Source organism: Amblyomma mixtum, chromosome 10 (assembly GCF_055824585.1).
Source record: "Amblyomma mixtum isolate Tamu chromosome 10, ASM5582458v1, whole genome shotgun sequence".
Classification (NCBI taxonomy): Eukaryota; Metazoa; Arthropoda; class Arachnida; order Ixodida; family Ixodidae; genus Amblyomma; species Amblyomma mixtum.
In genome coordinates this window covers 176,386,319-176,396,945 of record NC_143021.1, presented here as the reverse complement: position 1 = coordinate 176,396,945, position 10,627 = coordinate 176,386,319, and the positions used below count along the sequence as shown (strand labels likewise).

The following is a 10,627-nucleotide window of genomic DNA, read 5'->3' as shown; positions in this document are numbered from 1 at the left end:
TACAGCGCCATTTCCTTTTCTCAAAAAGCGTTGACTTCAAAGGACAAGGTGTCGCAAGGAACGGATGGTGGCATTCTGTTCCGTGGACTCCCGGCAGCACTACGACACGCTGTCGCGTTCCACTCCTAAAGGCGAAGCTTAAGCGCCATTAATTAGCAGTCAATTAGTGCTTGGTGATTAATCGGTAATTAGACATTAATTAGTAATTTGCCATCAATTATGTGTGACGTCATCCAGTGGTCACGTCACCAGTGTCACATAGGCAAAGTGGTGCGGAAAACGCTTTCGCCTCTACGCACTTTAGACAGTCAAAGTGCCCCCTGAATTTTTCCTGAGAGCAGCAGTGGTGATATGCACATACAACCGGCCAAGATGTGTCTGCTGTTTTCATGAGGACTGGCGAAGGTTCAGCTATCAAGACACACCAGCAAGAGTGAGTGTGAACAAGAAGGGGCTAACTTTAATAAACAAAGCTGATGACTTCTACATGGAGGGATCTGCTTAGAGTATGATCTCGAAGCCTTCAAGCTCCTCCTCCGATGGCAGGTTGATGCGTCTGGGGTCGACCAGGTTGGGGTCGACAAGTGGCAGGCCCAACTTTTCACGCCTCTCAAGCTCGAGGTAGGCTTCTCTCTCAATCCAGTCAGCGTCGCTGCAACAATGAGTTGGAAAAGAATTAACAGCTCTGCTGCACTCCTCTGTAAGAAGAGTCAATGTGCCTACAACAGACTGCTGCAAAGGAGCAGACAGCTTGTATTTGGTGCACTATGCCACAGTCCACTCGTTCAAAAAAAGAGGAAATGGAACATGCAGGGTGCAAATACAATGCTCCAGAACGTACAGAGTGGAATCTCGTTGATTTCAAACGATGCCCTAGTCCTGTTCACATTAAAGGTGCACTGAAGAGGAATCTGAACTCGTCTTTTTGCCACGGCAACTCGATCTACACGTTCCAAGCATTCTTAGAAACTTCGATTTATTTACCTGTGTGGCCGATTTCCCTAATTAAATTGGATTAACGTCTGGCTCCTGCCTTTTTTTTTTTAATTCTCCCCGTACGGAGGGAGGAGTCGACCAACCTTTCACCCAGTCCCGTGGTGGCTTGCCACTCTGCCATTGGTGGAGTAATACGTAGTAATCCATGGTAGTAAATAGTCCACGCGCATTTTTATTTCTGCGGGCTTACTTTGCGGCTATATTATCTGCGAATGAAACTATTTACTCATGGAAACCTAAAAAACAAAATAAAGCGAAAGCAAAGCCTCCACGCAGCTGGCTGAAAGGCACTCCACACGTTGGTCGACTCCACCCACCGTACGGGGAGAATTAAAGAAACAAAGGCGGGAGCCGGACGTTAATCCGATTTAATTAGGGAAATCGGCCACACAGGGCAATAAGTCGAAGTTTCTAAGAATGCTCGGAACGTGTAGATTGAGTTCCCGTGGCAAAAAAGACGAGTTCAGATTCCTCTTCACCGCACCTTTAAGTGTATTAAAAAGATGATGCTATCACACTGAATATGTGGCGGGCAAAGCATCCAGAATGTTGAATTTCTTCCGGCGTAATTTCCATAAAGCCCCAACAAATATAAAAGAATTGTTGTACTTCACACACGTCAGACCTATTCATGAGTATGCTAGTGTGGTGTGGGATCCATGTATGATTACATTATCAGATTAGCTAGAACGCGTAAAGTACCGTGCAGCCCATTTTTGTCACTAATGATTACGGCTTTCGACACAGCGTTTCAGCAATAAAGGAAACTCTTGGCTGGGAACTTCTCAGTAATAGGCGCATGCACAGTAAACTCGAAATGTTCTATCGCATCTACTTAAGCAAAACCGGGACTGACAAAACTCTGCATGTTCAGCAGCCACATTTTGTATCTGCATGTTGTGATCGTGCTTTTAAGGCGCGTGAAACCAAATATTGAACAAACGTTTATCAGAACTCTTTCTTTCCGCATGTCATATCAGTTTGGAATTAACTCCCCAAAAACGTTGACTGCACATCTGTTTTACCCGCCGCGGTGGCTCAGTGGTAAGGTGCTCGTCTACCGAGCCGGAGTACCCGGGTTCGAACCCGACCGCAGCGGCCATGTTTCGATGGAGGCGAAACAAAGATCCCCAGGTGGTCGAAATTATTCCAGAGACCTCCACTACGGCACCTCTTTCTCTCTTTCTTCTTTCACTTCCACCTTCCTCCCTTCCCTTAAGGCGCGGTTCAGGTGTCCACCGAGATATGTGAGACAGATACTGCGCCATTTCCTTTCCTCAAAAACCAATTCACATCTGTTGAAGCATTTCGTGCTTTTATTTGTGCTTTTATTCACTGAATCAATCTTAACTTTGTATCATTAACGTACGCGCGTGTGTGCCTGATTTTGCTGTATTTTATGGCTGTTCCGTGTGTTCCTTGAATGTCTCATCACCTGACTATAGCACTTATAGTGCTTGATTTCGTTGTACGCCCCCCTGCAATAATGCCTTCGGGCGCTGCAGGTATCTATGAACAAATAAAAACAAATAAATGGCAAAAGTGCCCCTTGGCCCGAAAGAACTCCGTGACTAGCATGTTTTTGGTCTGCTCGAGGTGGGGTCAAGGACCCAATTCGTCGTAGAGAAGCCAAGCAATCGGGCGAGGGGAACTGAAAACTAATGGAAACTGGAAACTAATGGATACCCAATGGCACCAAGGAACGGACCCCATGCCTCGCGGAATGCAAGGCAGATGTTCAAAACATTCTGTGTTAAAGGAGTCCCCTTTGAATTTTAATTACTGAGAGTACACTATGTGAACAATCGAGGCCGTCGTAATGCACTAAACCTCTTAAATTATAGTGTGCCGTGTTCCAAAGCACTGAACACAAAGCAGCTCAGTTTAGTTAGAAAAAGAAACCAAAATGGCATGGTTTTAGAACAACCTTATGCTAATAAGGGAGTAACTACTCATTTACATCACCTGAGCGCAGCCATACGGCTACAAAAGAAAGCTACACAGCTTTCTCAGAAACTTCGTAGTTAAAGAAAAATTCGTCCTGGTCCGGGGTTCGAACCCGGGACCACCGCTTCACCGGAGCAGTCGCTCTACCAATTGAGCTAACCTGGATGGCAAGCTCTTGGTAGGGCGAGAGCGAATTGATCAATAACTCGAAGTGGGAACAGCTGTTCCCAGCTCAATTGGTAGAGCGACAGCTCTGGTGAAGTGGTGGTCCTGAGTTTGAACCCCGGACCAGGACGAATTTTTCTTTAACTACGAAGTTTCTGAGAAAGGTGTATAGCTTTCCTTTGTAGCCGTATGGCTGCGCTCAGGTGGATGTAAATGAATAATTACTCCCTTATTACAAATCTACTCCACCTTGGGGGATTCCCCTAAACTTCTGACCAACCTTATGCTACTTTAAGAATTCCAATGTAACACACAACTTTCAGCAGACCCCAGCAAATGGTCTCCACTTCCTTTAATACAAAGGATGCTAAGGAATACTGCGTCCATTTTCTGTTCTTACTACAAATAAATTCGAAGGATCTTTCTTGTCTACGTTCATGTTTGTTCGGCCATAAAAGACTCATTTATTGCTAATAAAATTGGATTTACAAATGGAACGTTTTTTTCCCCCTCCACTCGATACGAACTAGTGATGACAGTAACCAGAGTGACTCTGTGGTCACCGTACGGAAGTGAATGGTAGTGTTAACACAGCCCCAGAAATTGGCAACTAAAAAAAAAATAAGTACTGACTTCATTGCGGTCAGTTTGTGAAAATGCTGCATGATGGCAACACCCGTACTTAATTTCTTGACCTTCATTTCTTTTTTTCTAGCATACAAAAGCTCCATTTTCAGCGAAAGTAATGCAGTAATCGATCGATACAGGCCAACTTCAATTTGCCCTTAGCATCCCTTTGAACCTTTTTTTATTATTATTACTGAATGTTTTGCACCCCTTTTAGTTAGGATCTGTTCTACATTACTCTGTTCAGTTCGGCATGCTGGGCACACCTTCTGTGCTGCTGTTTTACCTTGATATTTCCATTTTTTTTTTCCGTTAAATACAGGCACCGCGTGCATCATTTTCCTGCGCATCCTACGCTGAAATTTCAGTCATGTATAACCTCATTTCTCTATTTCTTCCATCTCTCTCGGCTCAACACCACCTGTGCGAATGCCAGAGCTGTGGAGGGAGTTCCACTATATTTAATGTTCATATTCATGACGAAAATATCGCGCTCAAATGAAAACAAGATGACAAACAACAGACAAGCATTAACTTTCAACTGATGGTTCACTGCATGACAGTTTCAATGATAAAATAAACTGAACTCTCGGCGTAGACGGAAAGTGCTACTATCATTATCTGTGTCCATCATATTAAAAACCACCACTTACGAACACAGACTGAGGGACAGAGGACGAGACGAGACAAACTGAAGGCTTTCAAACTGAAGGCCTTCAACCTGAAGGCCTTGAGCCTTCAGTTTGTCTCGTCTCGTCCTCCGTCCCTCTGTCTGTGTTCGTAAGTGCTGGTTTTTAATACAACGGATCACCGCCAACTCGCCCAATCCTCAGTTCTTCTACGGATTATCTGTGCGTACCTGACATTCCTTTGCAGACATCAGATGGGGATATATATGCTCCTGACCGTGCAATGAACCATCGGTTGAAAGTTGGTGCACGTCCTGCGGCTCTCGTACCACTTTTGTTTGCGTGCTACGCTTGAACATGAAAATTCATCACCAACTTGCCCAAAGTTGTTCCCTTACGCAGCACCACCAGTCAGTGACATCATGCACGTCTCACTCCGGCAGGCCACCGCTCCTTTACCAAGCCCCTCCTTTACCCTCCTTAGTGCTCCTTTACCGAGCACTAAGATTGCAGCACACGGGTGCTTCCGCATCCCCTGCCTCCAACGAAGTGTGGCCACCGAATGCCACAGAAATCGAACCACCACAGGGGGGGGTTCCCGACATGCTCTGCATATGACATGCTCAATGCTCCTGCTGCAAAGCTTCCCTATTTTTGCGTTACTCACTTGGTGTCGGGCGCATACATGGCGATGAAAGTGCAGCCGCAAAGCACCAATGTGATGCTTGTGAACATGATCACGTGGTGGTAATCGTTGTCCATGTTGTAATCTTCCTCCGAGTAGCCATAGGATATCCAGTACTGGAAGGCAAACAATGGTACAGCCGGAGTCTTGGTACGAGGCATCGAGCATTCCACGATAGGCAACACAACAAACAGGAAAGTCGTTCTTTCATTTACTTTGTACCTTTATTTATCTTTCCCCTACGCTATAAGGTGCACACAGATAGAGCATTTGCAAGACATTGAAGCATTCCTATTTGGCCACAAATTGCTCGGTGTGATTTACTATGTACTAACGACAGCTATCTTGTAAAGTAGAGCCACTTGAGCTTCTGGCTGCCTGCGCCACACGTAAGCACATCAGTGCTCTTAAGTGGCACAGAATATCATGCTCTGCATAAATGCTGAAAATAAACTGCCATTTATGGCTACTATTACTAAAGCAAGGTGGCGACCGGTAGAAAAGACTTCCAACAATGAAATGAGCAAATCCGGACTGATGAGCGGATGATGACAAGACCACAAGGAATGCAAAAAGAAAAAATTGCTGAGGCTCAGCTTGGCTAAGCCTGGGGAATGCGAAGCATATTAGTGGCTAGGCTTGGTAATACATGGCTTTCCTTGGTTGCATACTTGGTCATTTTAATACAACCACTAGAAGCCTTCGTCGTGGGGGAAGACAACGGCATGGCTACAGCGGAACGCCGACTAACCCCGAGACGCGCGTTGGGTGAGCGCCTGGATTGCCACGGAAGCCGCGTCCGCCTGCCCGGTGGAGCGAGCGTTTCACCTACACCGAGTGTGAACGCGCATTCGAAATGCGCGGGTGTGACGGCTAGGAGTCCCACGGCGACGGCACGAGGTGGAGGCCGGCTCTCTCATCCGATGTCACGTGGCGTGACGGCTAGGGGTCCCACGGCGACGGCGCGAGGTGGAGGCCGGCTCTCTCATCCGATGTCACGTGGTGTGACGTCACGGTGTCACGTGAGGGTCCCATGGCGACGGCGTGAGTGGTAGCTCTAGCAATATGCTTTGCATAAAAAGGAGCGCTGCTAACAACAGTGGCCGAGAGCCGGGCCATCTTCAAGAGGGAGAAATCGGCAGCGGCTGTCACTTGCAAATCAATCAATGCTGGCTGTTTTAATGTGCAAAGAAAACAGAAAAAAAGCCTGCAAAACGCTCTCCTCCTCACAACGGAAAAAAAAAAATGTGACAACGAGGTTGGCACAACTGTTCTGAGAAGGCGACGGCATGCAGTGAATTGGGCTCCAAGCAAGAAAATGTGGTGAGGCTCAATACGTGCACTGGACTCCACATACAGTCTTTGCCAAAAGTAACCGAGCAGCCGTGCGGCAATGGTGTGGCTTCCAGCGCTGGCCACTGCTCCTTCCTTGGATGAACAGTAAGTGGGTAGCATTTGAGACCAGCTATTTCACGCCTTCGAAGCACTGTCGTACTGAGCGAGGGCGCAGGCTTATGTCAGCCAGTTTACGTTCGCAGTCGGGGAGCAGTGGTCAGGATGAATGGATGGACAGATAAGGCTGAACCCTTTGAATCGGGCTCTGGCTCACGCCACCTAACCATGGCTCGTGAAATTTTACTTGGTCTTCATTTTAGCCACCAATCAGATAACCTTCGTTTGGTTAATTCTACCCGCTTAAAATCTATCTTTCTTTCACTGTCCTTAAACCCCAATGCTTTGAATAAATCGGCGCCATGCTTTCAACAGTAGGGTGAAGCCCTTTATAGAAAAGTATCAAGTGTTCAGCCGTTTCATCCTCCTCTCCACACGCACCGCAAAACGTGTCTATCTTGTGCCACCTGACTCGATATATCTTAGTCCACAATACTCCTGTCCTGGCCTCAAACAACAAAGAGCTTCCCTTAGAATTATCGTAGATATTTTAAAGCAAAAGCCTTTAATGCCTCATCGTTGTCGACAGAAGGTTGTCAGCAGAGGTGTCACGCTTTTTATAGTCAGACCAGAAAAAAAAAAATCTTTGTGCACGATGGGATTCGAACCACCATCCTTCCATTCTGCAGCCGAGCGTGCTAATGCCTGCGCTACTCCCTGCCAACGCATACCTAGTTCTCCTTGTCTAGGACACTGGAGAGTGTTTGCAGATAGGTGTCGAATCAGACAGATGCCTCCCAAACGCCCTCCAGTGTCTCCAGCATTTAAGATTCACAAACAATTGTGTACTTAAAGGGACACTGAGGAGAACACTATTAATATTTTTTTTATAGTAAAATCCGATAGTTCGGCATGTCATGGCTTTGTTGCCACTTGGCCGGCAGCGAAAGATGCATTTACTTCTAAGAAATTTGGATTCGAAGTTGAAAAAGTTTTTCCCGCCGCTCTGATTCAAACTTGGGATTCTCCTATGACGACACAGGACTAAGTGACGTGAAACATGACGTGAACATGACATACCGCAGACTCCGTGATTTCTGGCGGCCAGCAGTGCGGCCTAGCAGCAGCCAAAAATAAAGCTACCACCGGCCGCATGTTGAAGGCATCTATCGGCTATTGCGGCCGTCGCTACAGTCGCTTCGATTACGTTTGCACTGGCGTTTTGCCAGCGTTACGATGGATCTCGTTCTCGAAGTCGTCAACGAAGTTCTCGCAAATAGACACCTTTAGCATACCGTGTACCTTGTTACCGCTAGCGGAATACCGGGAGCCCGCCTACCGCCGGAAAACGCGCTGATTGGTCCCGATGCTTCAGGAACGCGCATTGCTGCCGGGCAAGTGGCGCCATCTGGCGGCGCCAAGGACATTTGCGCATGCATTGGCTGCGCCTCAGGGATTTGTGGCTTCTCGGGTCCCAGTGTTGCTACAACCATTGGTTCTAGCAACACCGTTTTGTCCTATGACGTCATGAAGCTTGTACTTGCGAGTTTGGCCTGTGGCGGCGATACCTGTATTTTGGTTCTTGCTCTTTTCTACGTTACAAGAGCTTTGTTGTCAGTATGAGTGGCGTTTTTGTAATCAGGAGCTGGTATTCTGTCGATACAAGCCAACTTCAATTTCTCCTCAGTGTCCCTTTAACTAACATCTTAACCACACATCAGTGACGCAAGCAGCAACACTGCGCTTTCACCTCACCGCACTTTAGGTCAACAAAGTTCCCCCTTGAATTTTTTCTTCTGCAATTTCCTGCTTAAACATTCTGATGTTGTATGTTCGCAGTGCAGACTTCGTCAGCATCTGTTTCTTTAACCTTTATCTTAACCGGTAATTCCTGACTTGCCCCCCAACTGCTGTCCAGGTATTTGCCTGTCGGTTTTCTAGTTTGCATTCTCCATTTTGTGTCAACATTCCTCATGTACGAGTAACAGACAACTTTCCTAGCCCACTGCTTTTCTCACATTTCATTCAATCGCTCCTGAAATTCTATCTTACTGCTAGCTTCTCTGCTCTCGAATGACGCCCATCCCATATCACCTTGTACCACTTGATTTAGTGCAGTGCCATGTGCTCTCAAAACAAGCTTACCTACCCCGCGTTGTTTGATTTCTAACTTTGCTTGAACCTCTGGTTTCATGTACAGGACCGCATTGCCGAAAGTTTGACTAGGAACCACCACCTCTTTCCAGATCCCTCTTACTGCTTCGTAGCTATTGCGATTCCACAACGTCCCGTATTTCATGACAGCTGCATTCTTACACCTTTAGTCATTACATATTTCTCATGTTCCATGAGATACTCAGCACCCCATTCCAAGATACTTGTACTTGTCCACTACCTCTAGCGTGATCTGCCGCATACTATGCTCGCCGCCCTCATCATTAAACACCACGACTGCAGATTTTTCCTTACTAAACTTGAAACCTAATCTATCTCCCTCATACCGTAGATGCCCATCAACCTCTGCAAATGTTCCTTGTTGTCAGCCATTAGCATTATATCACCCGCATACATTAGTCCTGGTAATGACTGTTCAATCCATTCTCCTTGCTTTAAAAAAAAAAAGGTTTGAAGCCTAGTCCGCTGCTCTCTAGTTTGGTCTCTAAGCCTTGTAGGTATAACACCAACAACAAAGGTGACAGAGGACATCCTTGCCTGAGCCTCCGCTGTATTTCTATAGGTTCTGATACATTTTTTTCCCATTTTATAAGCACTTTGTTACTTTTATAGATGTCTTTTCAAAATATTAGTTACTCCATCTTCCACATCCAATGTGCCCAGTATGTCCCATAAATCCTCTTGAATGACGCTGTCGTAGGCTCCCTTGATATCCAGAAATGCCAGCCACAGTGGCCCATGTTCCTTTTCAGCACTTTCGATACACTCCGCCAACAAAAACAGACTGTCCTCTAACCTCCTTTGTTTCCGGGACCCATTTTGTAGCTCCCCTAGCATCCCCTCGTTCTCTACTCATGCCTGCAATCTGTCCTCTATAATCTGTATCACCACCCTGTAAGCCACTGACATCACTGCTATGGAATGGTAGTTGTTTATGTCGGCTTTGTTTCCCTTATATATCATGTTCATCGTGCTTAGTCGCCATCCATCGGGGGCTATCCCATCCATTATTACTTTGCTCACTACCTCTCTTGATGTTTGCTTAGATTTTTGTCCCAACTTCTTTATTAACACATCTGAATACCATCTGGTCCTGTATATGTACTACTAGGAACCTTCTTTTCTGCCCTTTCCCACTCTTTGTCTAAGCAAAACAACTTCGGTGACCGGTCTATCCTCCTTCGATAAATTATGTGTGCAACGTTTCTTTGTTTTCTAAATTTCTCTATCATCCTCATTGCTATATGTTCCACTGACTCATCCCCTTGTAGCTATACATCTTTGCTCTGGCCTAGTCTTACCACTCATGGAGTTCAGATGTTTCCAAAATTTCTTAGCTGCTTTCCTATACTTTTTATTTACTTTTGACATTCGGAGACCACCACAACGCCGCCGCTCGGTTACTTTTGGCAAAAACGGTACGCGCCGAGATTCCCCCATGTTCTCGCGCTCTACAGCAGTTCGCGGCAATATCGATCACAGTGCATGCGTCTGTGTGTTCTTCTCCTCCGTCCCGTTTGTTAGCGCTGTTCAGTTGTTTCCATCAACATATAACCAGCCCGACTAAGCCCTCTTCTTGAATCTCGATCAGCTGGCCCATTCAGTTCACGTTTGCTCAGAGCACGCACGCTGACACCAACTCGACCGCTAGAAGCCAGAATAGAGCAGAAATTCTGAAAATAAAGCACTGGACGCTGTGGTGCTTCTATACAATCAAATTAAAATTCCGCAAGCCGTCTAAACCACTCCGATAAAGCGTGGTGAGCCCGCAAGCAAGTTTCGGGAGCGGAGAGGCGACACGGATGACCTTACGTACCCGTGGCTTGGTGTCCGCGAAGTCAGCCGCGGTCACCGGAGGCTTGCCGATGACATTCGGCACCGTTGCTGTCGGTGCCTCTTTGTTGTTTTTTGAGGTTGTTATAGAAGCGATACAAGGGCGCGTCACTTTTTGAAGATTCACCAGCCTGGGCAGAAGGTTTCGCCGTAAGAGGAGCGCCATGTTTACGGTATC

At 46.5% G+C, this 10,627-nt stretch overlaps 1 protein-coding gene and 1 pseudogene across 1 annotated transcript; both read right to left on the bottom strand.

Moving 5' to 3' along the window:
- Positions 1-434: 434 nt before the first annotated feature.
- NP15.6 (NADH dehydrogenase [ubiquinone] 1 beta subcomplex subunit NP15.6) lies at positions 435-10,621 on the bottom strand. The gene is made up of 3 exons (XM_089565148.1): positions 10,433-10,621; positions 5,032-5,165; positions 435-652 (listed from the first exon to the last, which is right to left on the bottom strand). The coding sequence occupies exons 1-3, from the start codon at positions 10,613-10,615 to the stop codon at positions 502-504; spliced, it is 468 nt and encodes a 155-aa protein (XP_089421274.1). The 5' UTR covers positions 10,616-10,621; the 3' UTR covers positions 435-501.
- On the bottom strand, positions 8,203-10,424 carry LOC149327827 (uncharacterized; annotated as a pseudogene).
- Positions 10,622-10,627: the final 6 nt, after the last annotated feature.

Bases quoted from the DNA above. Each gene is read 5' to 3' on its own strand.
- NP15.6 (XM_089565148.1), bottom strand. From the start codon at position 10,615: ATGGCGCTCCTCTTACGGCGAAACCTTCTGCCCAGGCTGGTGAATCTT. The intron at 5,166-10,432 runs GTACGTAAGGTC...TTTGCCTTCCAG, and splicing joins TCGCGGACACCAAGCCACGG to TACTGGATATCCTATGGCTA. The intron at 653-5,031 runs GTGAGTAACGCA...TCATTGTTGCAG, and splicing joins ATGTATGCGCCCGACACCAA to CGACGCTGACTGGATTGAGA.